The sequence below is a fragment of the Mesoplodon mirus genome (assembly GCF_964341445.2).
Source record: "Mesoplodon mirus genome assembly, chromosome: 3".
In the NCBI taxonomy this organism is placed as follows: domain Eukaryota; kingdom Metazoa; phylum Chordata; class Mammalia; order Artiodactyla; family Ziphiidae; genus Mesoplodon; species Mesoplodon mirus.
Window position 1 is genome coordinate 24498978 of NC_138978.1, and position 22535 is coordinate 24521512.

At 50.8% G+C, this 22535-nt stretch overlaps 1 protein-coding gene across 8 annotated transcripts in view; it reads left to right on the forward strand.

Moving 5' to 3' along the window:
* The window catches only part of WDTC1 (WD and tetratricopeptide repeats 1), a 79556-nt gene extending 57472 nt beyond the window's left edge, over positions 1–22084 (forward strand). For 3 of the 8 annotated variants that reach the window (XM_082613308.1, XM_082613309.1, XM_082613305.1), the window contains 10 exons: positions 2152–2334; positions 3496–3590; positions 4002–4117; positions 5437–5512; positions 6096–6204; positions 6974–7147; positions 10229–10464; positions 11920–12100; positions 13036–13228; positions 14622–17301. In XM_082613308.1, the coding sequence (XP_082469434.1) occupies positions 2152–2334; positions 3496–3590; positions 4002–4117; positions 5437–5512; positions 6096–6204; positions 6974–7147; positions 10229–10464; positions 11920–12100; positions 13036–13228; positions 14622–14819 (1561 nt within the window). In that variant the 3' untranslated portion in view covers positions 14820–17301. Of the gene's footprint in view, positions 1–2151; positions 2335–3495; positions 3591–4001; positions 4118–5436; positions 5513–6095; positions 6205–6973; positions 7148–10228; positions 10465–11919; positions 12101–13035; positions 13229–14621; positions 17302–18936; positions 18961–21940 lie in introns of those variants that run through there. The other 5 variants (XM_082613310.1, XM_082613311.1, XM_082613307.1 and 2 more) reach the window with 4 other exon arrangements.
* The last annotated feature ends 451 nt before the right edge of the window (positions 22085–22535 follow it).

Genomic DNA, 22535 nt, shown 5'->3' on the forward strand with positions numbered 1-22535 from the left:
CTTGCTGTTCCCTCTAACTGGTTTTCTCAGTCCCAGCTCTTTCTCAACTCTTTCTTACCCTAAGGAGACAGCTTAAGAGTCACCTCCCGAGAAGCACCTTCTGTGACCATCCTATCTAAAATAGATCCCCACCATTGTTCTCTGTCTCCGTGCCCTAATTGTATCCTCTATAACTCTAATCACCCTCTATAGTTCTTTTATTTTATTTACTTGATGGTTTACTTTTTTGTCTGTGTCCCTCACTGAGTAGTAAACTCCCTCAGCATTTTGTCTGTCTTGTCCATCTCGTCCATGTCTTTCTTGTCCTTGGTTGTGTTCCTAGAGCCCAGCACACTACCTGGCACATAGAGGCACTCGATACATTTTCCTTGAACAGTCGCTCAATGGGCATATTCCTGGGAGGGGGATAGCCAGCCAGAAATGGTTAAGTGGACTCTCCCCCTTTTCACTGGCCTATATCGTCACACCTTTGCCTCTACTTCCCTTCTTCTTAAAATGGTCTCATTGCCTTTCTTTAGCTCCTTTCTTCACATATAACCTTAGAACTTTTTCCTTATCTCCGCAATCTGCTTTAATTGCCTCCCTTGAGATAACTATGGGACTTTGTGCCCTCTTCCCTGTTACAGAGGAGGAGGGGTGTCTAAGTCATACATGAACTAGAACTCAGACAGATCAAGTCAAGTCCTCCCTCTGTCACTCAGTGTCTGGGGCAAATTACTTCACCTCCCGGACCTCAGTTTCCTCATCTATAAAATGGGAATTATCATAATATCTCTTTTGTTGTCCTGAGCATTAAAATTGAGATAGGGCCCGTAAAACTTTAGCACAATACTTAGCAGACAGAATGCACTTGGTCGGTGGCGGGTCCAACTCTCTGTTGCTCTGGTTGACCCTGACTGACTAGACTGTGCCAGGGCAGCAGGTAGAGGCTAAGCACCTAGGGCATGGGGCAGGAGCCTAAGCACTTAGGGGCAGGCACAGTCAGAGGAGGAGTCCTAGCAGAAGGTGAACACAAGCTGGCCTTCCAGAATAGACAGGATTTGGATGGGCAAGGAAAAGCAGAGTGGACTCCCCAGCTTGAGCAGAGTTTGTGAAGGCATGGGTAAACGTGCCACATACAGGACACAGTTCTGAGGCTGTAACTGACCCACCCTTAGAAAACTGAGGAGCAAGGTTGGAGAGGTATGTGAAATCATGTCTTGAAAACCAGACTGAGTAGTTTGATAGAGGTAAACGAAGAGTAAACTCATGCTAAAAGTATTGAGGAATCTCTGCAATTTTTTGAGCAAGAAAGTGATGCAACAAAAACAATATTTTAGGAAGAGCAGTCTGGTGAGGATGGCTTAGAAAGATAAGTGAACAATGAAGAAATTATTGGAGATGTTTAGGCAGAGGTGGGTGAGCACATGAATGATGCCCTCACCATTCTCTGGATGTGCCTGTGTCCCAGCATCAAAGCAGTTCCCCAGTAGGAGTGTGCTGACGCTGGGTGGATGTTTTGGCATGACCTTTACCACCCGGATGGGACTTGGGCTTGTCCTGGCAGTTGGTGTTTCTAGGTAGCTCATAGATGATTTTCTTTTCTGTCACCTCTATCCTTCTTTCGTCTCCTGCAAGAAACTAGCTTAAGGATAGAATTATTCTTAATCAAGGAGCAGGGCAGGGCGGTTAAAATGCAGACTTTCCAGCTCTGCCCTATCTCAGCGCTGCACTTACTTCAGTGTCGTCCAGACAAGTTAGTTAGCTTCTCTGAACTTGCAGTGGTACCTAGGGATGGTGTGAGAATTTAATTAGATAAGACATGTATAACACTTGTGAACAATACTGGACACAAAGCAATTTCTCACTAGGTGTTAGTAGTCAGTAGTAACAGTACTTAGTAACAATAATATTGATATCTATTAAAAAAAGGGTTTAGTAGTATCTACCTTAAAGAGGTATGTTAGAACAAAACAGAATGTGTGTGAAGCCTACTACAGGTGCCTGGCACACAGTGGGCACTCAAGAAATGGGAGTAGTTTTTGACATTCTTATTATTTACAAACAGGTTCAAAGCCACTCCCACTTCCTTTGCATTTGGGCCTTGGCTTCTCCCCTGCCTTCCACCCACGGACACAACCCCCAATCCCCTAACCGTGTCCTCTCTCACAGCCAGTATGACCTTCGGGAGAACAGCAAACACTCGGAGGTGCTGATTGACCTGACAGAGTACTGTGGTCAGCTGGTGGAGGCCAAGTGCCTCACCGTCAACCCCCAGGACAACAACTGCCTGGCAGTGGGGGCCAGTGGGCCCTTTGTGAGGCTCTATGACATTCGCATGATCCATAACCACAGGTATGAATAGCGCGGCCTCCCGTGGGCAAGGGAACCTGGAACCTGCTGCCCCTTTCCCTCATTGCCATGCCCTCTTCTTTTTGAGGTGGGTTGTTTTTGCTTTTTTTTTTTTACGTTTTTTATTTCTTTAATGTTGTATCTAGTTTATTTATTTGTGGCTGCATTGGGTCTTTGTTGCTGCATGCGGGCTTTCTCTAGTTGCGATGAGCGGGGGCTACTCTTCGTTGCGGCGCGCAGGCTTATTGCGGTGGCTTCTCTTGTTGCAGAGCACAGGCTCTAGGCGCACGGGCTTCAGTAGTTGTGGCACATGGGCTCAGTAGTTGTGGCTTGTGGGCTCTAGAGCACAGGCTCAGTAGTTGTGGCTCACGGGCTCAGTTGCTTCGCGGCATGTGGGATCTTCCTGGACCAGGGCTCCAACCCATGTCCCCTGCATTGGCAGGCAGATTCTTAAACACTGTGCCACCAGGGAAGCCCTAAGGTGGGGTTTTTTAATTTTGTGATTCTTTTTTAAAAAATTTAATCCATGCTTATTTTGGAAAATATGAAAAGTATATTAAAGAAATTACCCATACTCCATTACCTGAAAGAAATCACTGTATATAGTATTTTCTGCTTGTTCTTTCACTATGAGTGTATGTACAGAGTTATAATCTTATACATGTAATTCATTTATTTGTACATATAATTCTACTTTATTCTTTTTTTTTTAAACAAAAGTAGAATATACTCAGAATCTCCACAGAAGTCCCAGACCTGAGCGGCTCCGCCAGCCTGGGTTTTTAGTGGACTCCTGGGATAAGTGCAGAAACTTCTGGCCTGCATTACTTTCATTTGTGGATTTGGGTGACCACTATTGCTCTTCACACACTGCATGACTTAGGGTGGGCCTTGAGCTTTTAGCCTCCTCGTCTGTAAAATGTGAGTAATAGGGTGGCCATGAACCAAGACAAGTAGGCAGGACTTACTTATAAAGCACTGTAATGTATGTGTCCACAGCTGTCTAGTTGGTGGACCTTTGGGGGTGCTGAGATAAGGAAGAAAGGTACCTCCTCCTGTATCTCTCCAGGGATATACACTTGGGTTTTTCTCCAGGAAGTGTGGTATGGTCTAGCCAGGAGTACTGTTAAGCATTATAACCTATATGGTTTGCCTTCCCACCAGAAAGAGCATGAAGCAGAGCCCTTCAGCAGGTGTGCACACCTTCTGTGACCGGCAGAAGCCCCTTCCGGATGGCGCAGCCCAGTATTATGTAGCAGGTAGGGCTCAGCCCAACTCTGGCCCTAAACTCTTGGCAGGGTGCTGATTGTCTGTGGGGCAGTGCAAGGAGGCAGCATGGGATGGTGACCAAGAGCAAGGGGTTTAGAATCAGACAGACCTGGGCTTTGATGCTGACTGTCAGTGACCAGCTATCATACAACCTTTGGTAAATTACTTACCCTTGAGGAGCCTTAATTTCTTTTCTGTAAAATGGGGTTGTAATGACTCAATGAGATAAAGCATATAACACAGTTGGCCCAGTTCATATAGTAAGGGCTCAACACTTGTAGTTGCCTTTCTGATGAAGATGATGGCTATCATCATTGATATGGTTGGCTTCTCACAACTCCCTGCCCCTTTTGGGAGGGATTGGAAGCCTCACACTAGGGTAACAGGGCTGTTCCCTGCAGGTCACCTGCCAGTGAAGCTGCCCGACTACAACAACCGTCTGAGAGTGCTGGTCGCCACCTATGTGACCTTCAGCCCCAATGGCACAGAGCTGCTGGTCAACATGGGAGGAGAGCAGGTATGGACGGCTGCCCAACGTGGCTCTGCCCTTCCCCCTCCCACCCTCGTATCCAGCAGCCAGGGCTGTGTACCCCACATCCCCTACCATGAGGCAGACAAGAAGCCTCATTGTAAATGACGTTACTGTGAAATGTGGAAGTGCCATGGCATCTATGGAATTCCCAGAGAGGTGCCCTGGCCTTGAGTGTAAGGTTCAGAACTGACAGACTTGTCTTCAGATACTGGCCTTTTGTTTAGTAGCTGTGTACTGTGACTTTGAACAACTCTCTTCATTTTCCTGAACCTTGGTTTCCTCATCTGCTATTTTCCTAGGAGGAAATCCTGGGGCTCAGAGCATGCAGCCAAGCTGCAATTTAGGGCCAGCTTTGGGAGGTGTTCTTTGATAACGGCAGGTTGCTAACCCTTCTGTTTACAATCTCTCAGTCAGGATATTTAGTAAGCCTTGCAAAAATTCATTTACTCTACAAAGTCACTGAGTACTTACTCTGGGGGTAGCATTAGCATAAACACAAGGGAAACAAATGTGAAATATGATCCATCCTAGGCTGATGGGAGCGACATGGCAAGTGAAACCGTTGATGACATTTAAAGTCAAGGTGTGACACAAGAGAAATGGGATGGAGACTAGGTGAGCCCTTGAGTTCAGAAGAGGGATCTGGCTTCAAGTTGCTTAGCCGTCACCTGGCTTAAAGGTAGCATAAAGATGAGTAGCAAGGCAGTCTAGCAGAGTGGTTCGGAGCCAGACAGACTTGGTTTTGGGTCCTGACTGTGCCACCTGCTGCTTTTATGGCCCTGGATAAATTAATTAAACTCTGAGCCTACATTTCTTCATCTGTTCAGGGGGTGATAATAATAGTACCTTTTCGTGGGGGGGGTTTCTAGGATGAAATGAAAAAAAGCCATATAAAACACTTAGCAGAGGTCCTGGAGCAAAGTAAGAATTCAATAAATAGTAAGTAATAATAGCTAATATTTACTGAGGGAAGTAACTAGCAGTGTTACTTTGGGCAAATTGCTTCTCTGCTCTGAGGCTTCAGTTTTCCCATCTATAACATGAGACCTCTGAGGACCTTGTCGACCTAATAAACACGTGATTCGAAGTAATGACAGTATTTCAAGCCATCCACCCTAAGGGCCAGGAACTGGCGAGATTTTCCTGCCTGAGGTTTGCTCCATAGAAACACCCCTTCTTCCCTCACTTGATGGTTCCCTGCTCAACACTCAGCTGTGTTCCTGGGAGCCACCCAGGCCTCGCTTACAGTCCGGCCATGTTCTTACCTCACAGTGTCCATTCTTTTCTTGACCCCTGCACTCTAGGTCTATTTGTTTGACCTGACTTACAAGCAGCGGCCGTACACCTTCCTCTTGCCTAGAAAATGCCACTCCTCAGGGGGTAAGTTCTCCCTTCAGGTATCCTTTAGGGCATCTCTGCTGGGGAGCATGAGTGTACACTGCCTCTGCTGAGAAGCCTGCCACTTACCTTGTGCTGGCTGTGATCCTGCAAAAGGAGTAGATTCTCTGAAATAACACTGTACAGTAAGAGGGAAGGTAATATTAGGTCAGAGAGGTCTGTCAAAGGTCTGTCACAGCCCTTTTCACTTCCCTCCGAAAAAGCAGGTTCTTTCCGTGCTTGGCTCTTGAGGGCCTGAAGTAATTGTCTTTCCCTTCTCGTCCTGGACCAGTCTCCTCATTGATTTCTTCCTGGGGCCTACAGTTGTTTTAGGCACCTCCTCACCCCCTACTCCCATCCCCACCCCCAGCTAATGCCAAGTTGAAGTTGTGTCCCTCTTCAGCCAGCAGAGGGCGCACAGGCTTTTCTTTATGTCCTTGCCTGCTTTCTGGGAATAGACCTACCCTGGGGGGATAGCCCCACAGTGGAACCATCAGACCCTGTGGTGGAAACTGGAGGGCTGCTGAGGAGAAATGAGAACCTCCTCCTAAGTTGTTGCTGTTCCTTTCTGCCCACCCCCTCCCAGAAGTTCAGAATGGCAAGATGTCCACCAATGGTGTGTCCAACGGTGTGTCCAATGGCCTGCACCTTCACAGCAACGGCTTCCGGCTGCCAGAGAGTAGAGGACATGTCAGGTGAGGCCAGCCTGACTTTCCCAACCTTCCCAGCCCCAGTTACACCCCACTGGACTGAAGGGAGGGCATGTCCTGTAAACCTTCCTCCTGACCCCCACCCAGGCATACACCCCGGAGTCAGGGGACTGGGGCAAAGAGGCTTCTGGACTGTGGCTAGTGGTCCCAGTGCCACTTCTTCCTGGTAGGACTCCAGTCATGCTCAATCTGAAGCTCTGGTCCCTTGATACCAGTAGCTGGCATCAGGACCCAGAGGCTAGCTCCTCTTAGCACTGGGCTCCCTCCTATAAAGGGGTCCCACACAGACGGGCCTCCCCCGTTATATTTTCTCCATTCATAGCATCTTCTAGCCTCTGTTCACTGCCAGGCCCTGTGCTGGGCTTTGGATACAGAGGTGCCCAGATCCTCTAGCCCTTGAAAGAAACGTAATTATCTATAGAGAGATCCACGGGAGGCACTTGGGTGGTAAGGAGGTTTGGCTCAGCATGGAGTCTGTAGGTTTCAGCTACTAAGAATTCCCTTAAACCCGTCCAGGACAGCTTCATTTCTCCCTGTTTCCCCCCCCCCCCACTGGCTCAGAGCATCTGGAATTGTGACCATTACCTATCACAATAACCCAGGCCAAGGATAGGAGTGGTACCCTCTTTTAGATGACAGTGCAGATCCCAGGGACCAGGAAAACCTGAGTGGCCTTCAGGCAGGGCTACAGACTTCCTGAGAGGCTTCTCTGGCCTTCCTTGGTTGGCCTGACTTGGCTCTGCTTCCCCCACAGCCCCCAAGTAGAGCTGCCCCCATACCTGGAGCGTGTGAAACAGCAAGCCAATGAGGCTTTTGCCTGCCAGCAGTGGACCCAGGCCATTCAGCTTTACAGCAAGGCCGTGCAGAGGGCCCCTCACAACGCCATGCTCTACGGGAACCGAGCTGCTGCCTACATGAAGCGCAAGTGGTGAGTGGGCCTGATGGAAACAAGCTGCTGAGGCATCCATGGAAGGTAGCAATGACATCCTGCTGCCTCTTAGGGCTTCTTAGGCCCAGGCTTCTCCTCCCCACCTCCAGGTTAGTGGTGGGCAAGTGCCTGACTCATTAGTCAGGAAGTCTCAAAACACCAAGAAAGCTCACAGTTCAGTGGAACATGTTCACAAGTAGCTTCAACATGGTGCTTTGTTAGAAAGTGCTGTGACCACTGGAAGTAGGAATTGGGAGAATGGTTAATCCTCACTCTTGGAGAATTGCGCCTTGAATTGGACTTTGAAGGAGCAGTAGAATCTTGCTAGATGGAAATGAGGCATTTGGTGAATTCAGTTGGTATCTGTTTGAAATGATTCTGCAGCTCCTTGACCTTGGGGCTTGCTTTCCTATGCTCTTGGACCGTCTGGACCAAACACAAACAAGATCCTAGACATCCAAAGCTGTCTGTGGGTCTTGCTGAGTTGTAGTGGCTGGTGGTAAGGGAGTAGGTCCATATCCTGAAGAACCCTTTATCTTTGGAGACCATCAGGGCCCCCGGCCCTTCTGCCTGCAGCACCAGCAGGCAAGCAGGCAGGCAGACCCCATCCCCCAGCCAGGGCCAGGATGGGAGATGGATAAAGCTGGGCCCACAGCCATTTCTGCTCCGTCTGGCATCCCTTGGCTCTGCCCAGACAGACAGGCCAGCTGGTGTGCCATCGTCTGGCTGCAACTAGTCAGGCCAGAGAGGGAAGCTTAAGAAACCCACCCAAGTCAGCAGGATGGTGGATGGGGGTTCGGAATGGTGCTGCCCCCACGGGCCTTAGCTCAGGCATCAGGAGCTTGCCAAGGGCTCAGATGGCAGCCAACCCCAGGAGACAACAGCTTTGGGGCCATCCTGAGGTGTGTTGCCCCTCTTTCCCAGCAGGTGGGTAGAATGCAGTGGTGTTCATCCAGGCTGCAGGCTAAGAGCTGTCTCATTCCTGCATTCTTGCTAAGAGAGACTGATGATTTCCCAATCCATGGGTACCCTCAACATGTTCTCTGAATTCCTACTATGCACTAGGAACTAGGGACACAAAGTTCTGTCACTCTGAGTTCTTGTGCTCCAGAGTGCCCAGTCTCTGGACAGGGGATAAAGATGTGGACATGCTTCATCACCAAAGAGGCAGGAAGCAGTAAGTCTTTGAATGATCAGGTGAAGTGCTGTGGGCATCAAGAAAAGTTAGGTCACTTTAACTGGTGATCAGGGAAGCACCAGGAAGATGTGATGTCTGAATGGGCTTTCAGTGTCAGCAGGCTTAGACGGGAGAGGCAAGGAGGAGGGGACTGTGGGGGAAGGACATTCCCAGGGAGATGAAATGGTGTGAACAAAGGCACGGGGGCGGGGGGCTGACTGAAGAGCTTGTTTGCAGAACAACAAATCCATTTGGCTGGAGCAGAGGGTTCGGGCTGGGACTGGCAGGAGATGAGTCTGTGAGGTAGCCTGGGGCCGGCCTGGGAATGACTTGGAATGCAGAGCGGTGGCGTTTTGGCCTTGATTCAGTGGACGATGGGCAGCTTCTGAAGAGTTTTGAGCAGGAGAGGGCTGTGCTGAGGGCTGTCTTTTCAGGGAGATTGATCTGGCAGTAAGTCTGGATGGGTGAGCCCTGGGGCCAGCCTGCTCTCTCCCCAGCCCCACATGCCTGCCAGTGACCCCCAGAATGTCACATTCTGTCCCGGGCCAGTCTCCCCAGGGCTGCCATCTGCTCCTGGATGCAGTGGGAGCGGTCACCCTCTGGCACCTGGCTGCTCTCTGGTCTGGCTGTCTCCAGGAGCTCTGAGGGCCACCTTGCAGGCAGTAATTGGCTTTCCAAACAGCGCCTGCTCCTTCGTCACAGCCACCCGTTTTGACGCAGGCCGTGCCATCGAAGCACTCTGTCTCCTGCCTGCCCCCACCCTGGCTGAGCTGCTTGCTCCTGGTCTGAGCATGGCTGCTCCAAGGACCGGATGCTTCCTCTGAGCGCTGTAGGAGAAGGAGGGTCAGGAGGATAGCTCCCATGTTGGGCCTGCTCTGGCCCTGTGCAGGGGAGCTGTGAGCTGTGCCTTGGTGGAGGGACTGTCAGCTCTAGGGAGTGCTGCTTAGCACGGTTGGGTCCTAGGCCCACCTCAACCCAGCAGGAAAACAAAAAACAAAAACAACCCCACAGCTCCCAAAGGAGAGGTGGCTCCTGTGACCCGCCTGGCTCTCCAGATAAGAGGTGGGAACTGGTCTGTGGAGCTCGGGGAAGGTGTATTTTATATTCCGGCACTGGGTGGGAGAAGGAGGGGCTTTTTCTTTGGCCCCTCCCCACCCCCCCCAAAACCATTCCCACTTCCCCATATCCATGCTTTGGGAGTTTGGAGAAGTCAGTGTGGATGATCTGGAGCTCCTGGTGTATGCCCGCCCCCCGCCATCAGCTTCCAGAGAACTGACTCTGCCAGACTGTCAGGCCCCATCCTCCAGCCCTGGGAGGTAGAGGCCACAGCTGCTGTGGATCAGTCAGCCAGGACAGAGGGGGGTCTGGCTGAGGGCTTGCTGCCTGCTGCTCAGACCCTGAGTCCCCAGCCTGGCGCTTCTGGCTTCCCCGGAGCACAGAACTGTCCTTGAGGGCCCCCCGCCTTGGACATGGCTTTAAAGGCCAGCCGGGGGGATTTGAGGAGGTCGATAGAGGAAGGGAGAAGGAGAGCTTGGGGAGCCTGAGGCGGGCAAGATGCCAGGCCTTCTGCTGCAGAGCTGCGGGTGCCTGGGGTGAGTGGGTGCGCAGTTGCACGCTGTGTCCAGCAGAGGGCAGCCGGACACTGGTTTTTGCCTCCCACCCACCTCCCACCCTCTAACTACCCTGCCAAGACCTCGGGGCTCCTGGCTTGCCTCCTTAACGTAGTCTGTCTCCTGGGGAGCAAGGCCTGGGCTGAGCCAGGATTCTCTTCATCCCCAAGTACCCTTGCCATGAGATCTCTCAAAGGTGGGCTGGGGTGGCTGCAGGAAGCGCAGGAGACGGAATGGGGACTCCCTGCTTGCCACGTGGCCCCACCTCCAAGCCACATTCCCCTGCCTTCGCAGGGATGGTGACCACTACGATGCCCTGAGGGACTGCCTCAAGGCCATCTCCCTAAACCCCTGCCACCTGAAGGCGCACTTCCGCCTGGCCCGATGCCTCTTTGAGCTCAAGTACGTGGCTGAGGCCCTGGAGTGCCTGGATGATTTCAAAGGGAAGTTCCCGGAGCAGGCCCACAGCAGCGCTTGTGATGCATTGGGACGCGACATCACGGCCGCCCTCTTCTCCAAAAATGATGGTGGTGAGTCGGCGCTGAGGAGGGGTTGCTGTCGCTCTATCTATTTGAGGTGCTACAATGACATTCTGGAGAGGACATAGTTCTGAGATAGGAGAGGTCTAGGCTCACGTACTGATTGAGAAGCCACATGACTTTGAGACAGTCACTTGGTCTCTTTGAGACAAGGATTAGCAATGACATGTTTAAGGCACCTGGTGTTTTCCCCCTGGGACTCAGGATAGGAGTCAGCTGAGCCCAGTGTGCCTCGCAGGTCATTCTCTTCTGCTCACAGACAGGGCCTTGGCCATTCCATTGGGATCTGAGTTCGGGGTAGCTGGCTGGCATGCACTTGCTCCAGTTTGCATGGGTGCAAAAGAAACAGCAGCACAGGGCAGTAGAAATGCCTTGGGCACAGGTGTGGAGCCTCAGTTCCAATCTCAGCTCTGCCATATGAAACCATGTGACCTTGGGCAAAGCACAGCCTCTCCGAACCTGCTGCCTTATTTGCAGAGAGCATTCGAGGCCCTGCCCGGCTCACCTGGGTAGCACTGGAGAGTAAACTAGGTAGTTGTGTGGTCTACAAACATGAGAGGGGAGCTCACTGAGGACAGACATGGATCCTCCCTGTCTCCTTTGCAGTTTACTAACCATGGGTTGATTCATTAGTCTGAATAGTGCCAGGCACTGTCCTGGGTCCTGGGAATATATCTGGGAACAAGTCAGATGGAATTTCTGTATTCATGAGTCTGTAGCCTAGTGAAGGAACCAAGCAATGGAGAAACAAAGAATGCCCTGCGGCCCTGCGGCCCTGCTAGGGTGCAGGTGTGGTGGGGAGGGCTTGATGGCAGTCTGGGGTTCTTGAGGAAGAGACATTCAGGCTGAGATCTTGAGGACGTGGAGGAAGAGTTAACTAGATGCAGAGTGTAGCTGTGGGAGGTAAAGAGTTCCTGCCAGGGGGACCAGCACGTGCCAAGGCCCTGAAGCAGGCAGGAGTGAGGCACTAAGAAGACAGGTATGATTTTACCCGAGGCGCTTACCCGATTAGCACCTCATCTGGATCCATGATAACTTGTCTTCTAGAGAGGGAGGGCTTGGACCTTACTGCCTTCAGAGCTATGGATCTATTTAGAAAAATCACCTCCTCGAGGCTCTCTTGGCGGTGCTTTACCCTCCCCTCCCTGCCTCTCACATCCACAGAAACAGACCTTGGGTCTGTGCATCCTTGGGGCTTCCAGACATTATTCAGGGACCTAAGCCAAGGCCCTCCTGGCATCAGAGGTCTCCTCTTGGACACCCTCAAGGGTAGGATGCAAAGATGCTTCTTTCTCCTAGTTGTTCCCAGTTTTCCAGGGAAGAGGTAGAGACGGGTAGCCCTACATTGCTTACTGCTTGGACCGAAAACAGGGTCAAGGGTGGGGAAAAAATGGGGGAGGCGAGAGAGGGACACGACTCTCACCTTTCCTTGTTCTCTGCCCTCAGACGAGAAGAAGGGAGCTGGTGGTGGTGGCAGCGGCCCCGTCCGCCTCCGCAGCACAAGCCGCAAGGACTCCATCTCAGAGGACGAGATGGTGTTGCGGGAGCGAAGCTATGACTATCAGTTCCGCTACTGTGGCCACTGCAATACCACCACAGACATCAAGGAGGCCAATTTCTTCGGCAGGTCTGAGGCCCTGAAGGGGCACAGCCCAGTTGGCAGCAGGAGGTTGGGGTGGGGGGGGCGGGGCATGGGGACACAATGCTTTCAGAAAAGTCTCACATCCCAGCTCTGCCTTTGTACCCTTGGGCAAATGGCTTCATCTCTGTGGGTCTCAGTTTCTTCACCTATGAAATGAAACCAGCCCTCCCCACTCAAGGGGCCATAACAAGGACTAATGAGGTGACCCAGAAAGCATCCAGTGCAGCACCTGGACCCTTCCTTACCCGCACCTCCTGCTCCCTGTGCCCCCACGTGCCAGAGCGTGGGTTCTTTATCTGGATGCTTGGAGCCTTGGGCAGGCACCCTCATAGGCTGTCAGTCTTGGCAATCTTTTGTGCCTAGAACTGTGCCCCCGGTACTGAGGGACCTAGCCCATGTCTCAGACACCATCACCCCCAACCCTCCTTTGTAGATGCTGTACTTTCTTTGGGTAGGAGAGATACATGAATGTGAATTAAGAATCTCCGTCAAGATCCCCTCTAAATGTCAATGGTGTGTCAGGGGCAGATGTGCTGTAGGATTTCAGGGTCTGGATCTGGGAAGGCTAGGACTACTGAGGGAAGGCTTAGGCAGGAGTGTTCCCAGAGACCTAAGAGATGCACGATCTGGTCCTGGCACCCAGGGTGCTTATAATGTACTTCAGGGGGAGAGTAAGTAGGAGGGACCTAGGCAGTCCCTGACCCTGAGCTTAAGAGAACAGTTGAACAGTGACACCGCTCTGCAGTGTGGAGAGAATTACCATGTGTGTGGGAGTTCTGAGTCAGGTAAAGACCCCAGAGTTCGGGGGGCCGAGTGGCTCCAGACTTCCCTACTCTCCCTTTCCCTAAGCCATGCAGCCTCTGCTTGAGGCCACAGGGCAGTACCCCACCTGACCTCCCTGCCCTTTGCCCCCCCGCCAGCAACGCTCAATACATCGTCAGTGGCTCTGATGATGGCTCCTTCTTCATCTGGGAAAAGGAGACCACCAACCTGGTCCGCGTGCTCCAGGGGGATGAGTCCATCGTCAACTGCCTGCAGCCGCACCCCAGCTACTGCTTCTTGGCCACCAGCGGCATCGACCCCGTTGTGCGGCTGTGGAACCCCCGGCCAGAGGTGAGGGTGTGGCAAGGTGGCAGATGCCTGACAGGGAGGAAGGTAGGGATGGACCCTATGCGAGGCCTCCAGCTGAGCCCATGAGGGTTGGGAAGGGCAGTGAGTCATACAGAGGCTAGGAGCTGCTAGGATGAGTGAGCTCTCACCCCAGGGCCCCAGGCTGCATCAGGGTGGGAGCCAGCAAGCTCTGAAAGCTCTAAATGAAGTGGGCAATTCCAGGGGCAAGAGTTGTCTCCTGCCTTCCAGAGGCATATCCTTGAGCCAGCTGGCAACGGTGAGACTCACATATGGGAAACAGCAACCAAGGACTGGGTGCGGGAGGGCAGGGAAGGAACCAGATCAGCTCCAACACCACTTCATGAGAACGGTACCTCAGAGGCTCCCTAGGTACCCTGCCCCTCGTATACCACTGCCTTGTGTCCCCCAGAAGCTGTGCAGAGGCCTGGCCCTCAGTCACACGAGAAGTATGTAGGTTTTGGAGTCTGATGGGCCTAAGTTTGAATCCTGGTCTCTCCACTTACTGCCTGAGGGACTCAGCCATCTCTGATGCAGGTTTTTTACCATCTGTACATTGGAAAGGGAATGACAGCACCACCTCAGAAGGTTGCTTTGAGGATTAAAGAAGTGATGCCTGTGGTGTGTCCGGCCCACAGGGGCACTTAGGACGGTGTGGTAGTCAGTGTGGGGAGTCAGGTGGGCTGGCCCCCTGCCCTCTGCCCCACCTCCTCCCCCTTCCCAGCTGGCAAAACAGAAGTCAAGAGCTGTGTCTAATTTTCTATGAATTTTAAAGAGAGAAACCCTACAGGACCCTCCCTTGAGGGGGAGAGGAAAAGGAGGATAAAGGAATCCTCTTTGGGAGTGGCAACAAGAGTGGGGTGGGGGGAGTTATATCTGTGCTCCCGCCTCAGGTATATAGTTTGTGTGCCCAGCACATCCTGGTGTGAATCCTCCCTCATTTACGTCCATGTATGCCGCCCCCATATATATAACCCTGTGTGGTGTGCTCCCCGTGTCTGTCTTGATGTGGTATGTCCTCATCATTTTCCAGCGTGGGGTCTCCAGTGTACACCCTGCTATGTGTATTCCCCCCCAGTTTATATCCCAGTGTGTTGTGTCTCCTCCAAGTGTATATTACCACGTGCCCCCCAACCCCAATACATACAACCCTGTGTGGTGTGTCATCTCCCTCACATACAGCCTGGGGGGTGTGTGTGTGTGTGTGTATGTGTCCCATACATACCCCAGGATGCGTTCCCCTCTACGCATGGACACACATGGATATACCCATATACATCTCCTGGTATGTACATACCCTCTCCATACATATAGCTCAGTCTGTGTGTGTGTTTCCCCTGCACATATATCCCAGCAGTATGTGTGCCTCCCCCCACAGAGTGAAGACCTCACAGGCCGAGTTGTGGAGGACATGGAGGGTGCTTCCCAGGCCAACCAGCGGCGCATGAATGCAGACCCGTTGGAGGTGATGCTGCTCAACATGGGCTATCGGATCACAGGCCTGAGCAGCGCGGGTGCCGGGGCCTCTGACGATGAGGACAGCTCCGAGGGCCAGGTGCAGTGCCGGCCCAGCTAGGCCCTCCTAACCCTGGTCCCCAGCCCCTGCTACTGGCTGGGTCCTCCGCCCCCCGGGCAGGAGGTCAGGGGGTTCTGTTTTGGTTTGTCTTCCCCTTCCCATTTTTTCCTTTTCCCTGTTTTGTTAGTTTGGCATTGGGGGTGGGGATTGCTACAACTTGCTGGCTTTTGGACTTTTGGGCAATTGCCCCTTGACTGGCCCCAGCCCTGAGCAGAAGAGCAGGAGGAGAAGCCCCTCCATATGCCCCCCACCACCACCTTGCACTTCCATGTCCCTGGAGGGCTCCGGCCTGCCTCAGGTGGGGAGGCAAGGGCTGAAGCTGTCTTCAAGGACTGCCCTACCCTTCAGTTGGCAGCAGAAAGGGGAGTGGAATTCCCAGTCCATAAGGGCTAGCCTTGACCTGTTACCATTCTTGCTTCTGGTGGGCAAGGCTAGCTCCCTCCTGGTCTTCAGGGAAGGTTCTGAAAAAGCATAGGGTGCCCCCTTCCTTGCAGAGCCACTCTGTCAGGGTGGAAACAGAAGTAAGGATGGGAGCCCTGGAGGGGCAAGGTCAAGCCATTGCTTCCTTGCAGTACAGCGTCCCTGCCCTCCTCCCAGGCACTGGCTCTGGGTCCTGCGCCTGCCCTCACTGGCCACCCCTGGGGGCTTAGCCTTTCCCAAGGGCCCTGGCAGTGTGGGGCACCACACCATTCCCCACCCATCTGTGCCAGCCCTTCTGCACTCTGGAGAGCCACTCTTCCTTCGGGCGCTCTTCAGCCTCACTGTGACCTTTCTGCCAGAGCTCCCAGCCAGGCCTCCTCTTGCTGAGATGGCACTCCCTGCTAGGAGCCTTCCAGGCCCTCTCTGCCCTCCCTCCCATCCCACATGCTGAGCCGCCACAAAGACCAAAGAAGTGATGGCTTTTCTCTGTCCCCTGCTGCTCTGGGGGGAGGGGGTGGGTCTCCTGAGCCACTCGGATGGGGAAGTCCCTAACTCAGCCCCCTCCCTCCCTCCTCAGCAGCCTGAGCTTTACACTGGATGCAGCGGTCACCCCACCACTCACCAGACCCCCCTCTTTGCCCCCTTGGCTCTCAGCTCAGGAGCTGCTCCCGTAGTTGGTTCATCCTTCCTCCCCTCTCCCTCCTCACTCCCCTCAGGGCTCACTTGGCTCCAGCCCTCCAGCTGCAGCCTCTGGGGAGAAGCAGCCTCCCTCCCTCCCTCCCTCCCTCCGCCCTGACTCTGCCAGGTGCCTCCTCTCGGTCAGGCTTCAGAAAAGCCCTGTAGACAGCAGGGCCACGTTAAAAGCTTTTTCACAGTTTTGAGAAGATGAGGGGTGGGAGTGGGGGGTGGTGGGGATAGTGGTGGGGGTCTGGCACCATCTCGTCATTGCTCTAATCCCAGCAACACAGGTGGCAGCCTCTCCCCCTTCCTCCCCCCCCCCCGCCCCGTCCCTCTTCCCACCCCTCTGTTCTAGCTTGGTAATGAAGTATATTTATTGGTGAAGGAAACAGCTGCTGCTGCTTCTCCTGCTGCTGGGACTTGCTCCCCTGTCTCTTCTCCACGACCTTTCTCCAGCCGGGAGGGGAGAGCGGGAGTACTGGGGCTGGGCCCTGGGGCCCAAGGACTAACAGGGGCCCCTTTGCTTTCCTGTGTTCGAGCCACCCGCCATTTCCTCTGTCCCTGCCTCCTGCCTGCCCAGCCTGGGCCCTGCCGTGTGGAGAGACACATAAGCCTTACTGTCCTCTGGGGGCAGGAGCCGAGCCTTTTTGTTGCTCCGCTCCCAGGAGAGTGAGGGTGACGCAATTGATTAAAACCATTTTGTTCTAGGTGTGGCTGGTGGCATTTGTGGGGTGCAAATGTGTCTTGGGATCAAAGTGAGAGTATCTCACCTCTGTAGCTCTGTGACTTTGAGTAACCACACCTCTACTGGGTAGAATAAGGCCTGCCTTGGAGGGTCACCAGCCTAGCAGGGCCAAGTGCAGAGCCCGGCACTGGTGGCTGATTTGCAATAACAATCAGCTTTCACTCTCTGGGCTGTTTTCTCATCTGTAAAATAAGGAGGTTGAAGTCTTAGCAGTTTTTCAAACTTTTAAAATCACAACCCAAACAAGAAATACACATTTTACATTGTGACCCAAGATACCCACGCTAATTTGTATGTATATACTGAACATAAGTTTTACACAATAATACGCTTGCTACATGCAATGTGTTCTGTTTACCATTCTATTAAGGAGAAAAACATGCTGACTATAACCCACTAAGTTGATTTCACAGCCTGCAGTTTCTTGATGGGCCCTGGATTAGAGGATTTCTTAGGCCAGAGGTTCCCACTTTCTCAGCTCACTGAACCATTAGTGTCCCAGTAGTTTTTTCATGGATCCCCTAAGCCAAAAGAAATACCTAATATTTCAATGTGTTAGTTAAGCCCGATCACTTAAGAAGAATTTATGTCCTACCAAGTTAGTCATTTAAAAAATTAATACATATAAGTTAGAAGAAACTGTTTTTATTTCATTCTTGAATAAGTACAATAACTAATGGAATCTGTGTGCTTGTCGGGTGCTGTAAAACTTGTCAGACTTTCTAATCAGATTGGACCCCACCACCCTCATTTCCTGTTCCACATTGACTTTCATTTGCTTTATATCACAGCAACCGCTCAAAACCCAGCTTCTCAAAGATGACATACTCAAAGGAATGTAGTGCAATCTAATGATGAAACTCTGAACCACCTTGAGTTAGTAGTTCTCTCGGTAGCCAACAGATGCTGAGTAACCGTAAAGTTATAATATCCTACTGTGCTCCTGTGACTTTGCTGTGGCACCCTAAGGTGCCCTGATGCACAGTTTGGGAACTGTGGTTCAATACTGTGGGAACAATATTTTCACTAGTGAGATTTTGTGATTATTCTGTTTGTGCATTTTGAGAGAACCAGGCTGAGGCCAGCAGGGTGTACTCAGTTTAGTACAGGAGACAGAAAGGGAAGAGGTCCTGTCAGAAGCACAGTAGGTGATGTTATGAAGCAGGTGCTTATCATTCCTCTGTGTTCCCAAATTGAAATCTGCAGAAGCTTCTTCAGGACATTTACAGACCAGGCAAGGAAGGGACGATGTACCAGGCCAAGGGAGTAGGGCGTAGTCCCAGGTGCCCTCATGGACCCTGAGTGATTCAGTTCAGCTGCACTGTAGAGGGTGGAGTGGCCCATGGACTCCAGGGGCAGCCAAACTGTGGAGGACTCCTGTGCTTGATGAGGGATTGTAGGCTTGATCCTGTAAGCAAGGAAGAGCCATTGGAAGACTTTACGAGGGGCTCCATTCCATTTGGAATTGGCACTTTTTTATTAATAGACTTTTTTTTTTTAGAGCAGTTTTAGGCTTACAGAATATTGAAAAGATAGTACAGAGTCCCATATACCCCTCTCTCCCTGGCTTAGTTTCTCCTATTATTAACATCTTGCATTAGTGTGGTACATTTGTTACAATTAATGAACTGATATTGATACATTATTACTAACTAAAGTCCATAGTTTACATTAGGGTTCATTCTTTGTATTGTACAGTTCTATGGGTTTCTTAGGCCAGAGGTTATTATGACATTATGACACACGCGTAATGTCCTGTACCCACACTATCAAAAACTAGTTGCACAATGGGCTTCCCTGGTGGCGCAGTGGTTGAGAGTCCGCCTGCCGGTGCAGGGGACACGGGTTCGTGCCCCGGTCCAGGAAGATCCCACATTTCACGGAGCGGCTGGGCCCGTGAGCCATGGCCGCTGAGCCTGCGCGTCCAGAGCCTGTTCTCCGCAACGGGAGAAGCCACAACAGTGAGAGGCATGCGTACCACAAAAAAAAAAAAAGTTGCGCTGTCCTAAAAATCCCCTGTGCTCCACCTGTTCAGCCCTCACCAGCACACACACACACACACACACATACACACACACAAAAGGGAAGAAGAAAAAAGGTACTAAGTACTTAGGAATAAACCTAGCAAAATATGTACAAGATATTTATGAGGAAAACTATAAAACTCTGATGAGAAAAATCAAGGGAAATCAGAATAAGTGAAGAGATATTCCATGCTCATAAATAGGAAGACTCAATACTATTAATGTCATTTCTTCCCAACTTGGTCCACAGCTTCAGTGAAATCTCAATCAAAATCCCAGCAAATTATTTTGTGACTATCAACAGGCTGATTCTAACGTTTATATGGTGAGACAAAGACCAAGAATAACCAACACAAATAACAAAGAGAAAGAACAATATCAGAGGATTGACCCTACCCAACCTCAAGACTTATCATAAAGCTACAATAACCAAGACAGTGTGTCATTAGCAAAGGAACAGACAAATGAATGGAATGAATTAGAGAACCCAGAAGTAGATCCACACAAATATATAGTCAGCTGATCTCTGACAGAAGAGCAGAATCAATTCAGTGGAGAAAGGAAAGTCTTTTCAAAAAATAGTGCTGGAAGAACTGGACATCTACATGCAAAAAAAAAAAAAAAAATCTAAACACTGACTTTACACGATTCACAAAAATTAACTCAAAATGGATCATAGAACTAAATGTAAAACACAAATCAATAAAACTTCTAGAACATAACATTGGAGAAAATCTAGGTGACCTTGGGTTCAGCAGTGAGTATTTAGATACAACATAAAAAGCACAACCCATGAAAAAAAATTGATAAATTGGACTTCATCAAAAACTTCTGCTCGGGGCTTCCCTGGTGGCACAGTGGTTGAGGGTCCGCCTGCCGATGCAGGGGACGCGGGTTCGTGCCCCGGTCCCGGAAGATCCCACATGCCGCGGAGCGGCTGGGCTCGTGAGCCATGGCCGCTGAGCCTGTGCATCCGGAGCCTGTGCTCCGCAACGGGAGAGGCCACAACAGTGAGAGGCCCACATACCGCAAAAAAAAACCCAAAAAACTTCTGCTCTACGAAATCACTGTTAAGAGAATGAAAAAAACAAGCCAAGGATTGAGAGAAAATATAAGAATTCTTACAAGTCAACAATATGAAACAAGCAACCCAGTTAAAAAATGGGCAAGGGACTTCCCTGGTGGTGCAGTGGTTGGAAGTCCGCCTGCCAATGTAGGGGACACGGGTTCGAGCCCTGGTCTGGGAGGATCCCACATGCTGCAGAGCGACTGGGCCTGTGCGCCACGGCTGCTGAGCCTGCGGTCTGGAGCCCACGAGCCACAACCACTGAGGCCCGTGTGCCTAGAGGCCATGCTCTGTGGCAGGAGGGGCCACCGCAGTGAGAGGCCCACGTACCGCAACTAGGGAAAGCCCGCGCGCAGCAACAAAGACCCAACCTAACCAAAAATAAATAAATTTTTTTAAAAAAGGGCAAAAGATCTGAATAGTCACCTCACCAAAGAGGATATACAGGTGACTAACAAGCACACGAAAGATGACCAGCATTATGTCGCTAGGGAATTACAAATTAAACCAACAATGAGATACCACTCCACACCTATTAGGATGGCGATACCAAATGCTGACAAGGATGTGAAGCAACAGGAACTCATTCATTGCTGGTGAGAATGCAAAATGGTAACAGTCTGGCAGTTTCTTACAAAGTTAGATAGCCTTATCATAGGATCCAGCAATTGCTGTACTTAGAATTTACCCGAATGAGTTGAAAATGTATGTCCATGCACAAACCTGTACATGAATGTTTACAGCAGCTTTATGAAAATTGCCAAAAACGAAGCAACCAAGAAGTCCTTCAAAAAATGAATGGATAAACAAATGGGTACAGCCATACAGTGGAATATTACTCAGTGAAATGAGCAGTCAAGCCACAAAGCCATGGAGGAAACTTAAGTGCATATTGCTTAGTGAAAGAAGCCAATCTGAAAGCCATACCGCATGATTCCAACTATATGACATTCTAGGAAAAGCAAAACTATAGACAGTAAAAAGATCTGTGGTGCTCCATTTTAATGTGTTTCCACATGTGACTCAGCCCTGCTGACAGGGAGCCTGGGGCTCGGTGAGATAAGCCTGCGTAGTGAATATGTAGCAAAACAGACATTAGAATTGCAACCCCTGTGTTTGTGGTGGGCAGGTGTGGCCCTGTGGCCCCAGGGGCCTGCTGCGGGTCTCTGTGCTAAGGAGCATGCTGAAATGCATTTGCAGAACTTAAAAGGTGATGAGAGATCAGCTCAGAGGATCCCAGCCCTGGCTATACATCAGAACCACCCAGAATACTCTAAAAACTACAAATAGGGACAATGAGTTCCAAAGAGGGGCAGGAAGAGGGAATCGACTGCCTAAAACCCAAGTTATTAGAAACAAAACCAGGACTGGATCTCTAATCTCTGATTCCTGGTCCAGTTCTTTAAGAATCACTTTCTTATTTAATGTCATGATATTTTTTGAGTTCCTATTTGCCTAGCACTGGCTTAATGACAATGCACGCAACAGATTAGTCCCTGCCCTCCTGGTGCCTTCACATTATCTGGAAGATGTGGGTAGCAAATAAGGGGGTTGTGCACGGTCCCTGAACATTAGATTTCACTAGAAATCTTGAGCCCTGCCCCATACATTCTGCCGTGGAGTGCCCCACTGCTTGCCAGGCTCTGTGTCTGATGGACATGATGGCAGGCGTGAGGCACTCTTGTTCAGCCATGTTCTGCCTCCTGCACCCAAGCCACTTCTTGATATATGTATAAAATAGGTCCTGGTCCTAGTGATGCCACAGTTTGCACCTTTTTTATGATGATCTACAGAATCTCAGGTCTCATCCTCATCACTCTTTAATGGCCCTAAAAGGGGTCACCAGCAGAGATAGCCCAAGGTTAAGGTGCAGAACCCCAACTCTATCTGATTTATGCTTAGATCTTGGGAAAGTTCCTGAACCTTTCTGGGCTTATTTTTCTCATTGGGAAAATGGGTGCCATGATACCTGCTCTGGTTACTTCACTGCATCGTAAGAAGGCCCCAAATCACAGTGAGAGGATGCACATCAAAGTGCTTAAGTGGTTAAGAGTCCTATGATGGTGATGAGTGGTTTTAATTGCTGTAACAGCCAACACTGAGTGTTCATATTAGGCCAGGAGCTGTTCAGCTATAGCCTATCAAATAAACTTTACAAGAACTTTGCAATTTTTGTTTCCCATTTTAGGAATGAGGAAATTGATGCCCTGACAAGTTCGGTTACTTTCCTAAGGACAACCACTGACAAAGCTAAGGGTCAATACTGGGCTTGCCGGCTGACACCTGAGTTCATATGCTTAACCACCGTGCTTCACTGCCCACCTGGGTGTAGAACACTTAGATTCTGGTCCTAGCTGTGCTTTCTAATTTGTTGGGTAAGTTTGCCCATCTATAAAATGGAATGGAGAAGAAAGTCGTTTTGTAAAACTCTGATGTCTAAAGGGTCAGAGGGTCTGTTCTCAAATGGTTTCTTGCATTGTATCAGCCCCAGTGGTCCCCTCCCCACCACAGAAAGGTTTGGAGCCATCCAGGAAGACAGTTTAGGGCTTAATGGGGGGAATCCAATGGAGCAGAAGCAGAAAGCCTGCAGAAGAGAGGACACACACACATGCACACTGCGTCACGCCCAGCAGCTCCTCTAACCTGCGCTGTGATCGCCCCAGGCTCAGCCCTGCTTCCCTGGATTACTGATTGAGGTGATTCTTTATCAGAGCCATTAAGGCGACCAATCTATGTTCATCAAATAGCTCTGGTGCCATTCCCTGAGCACTTCCTATCTACCG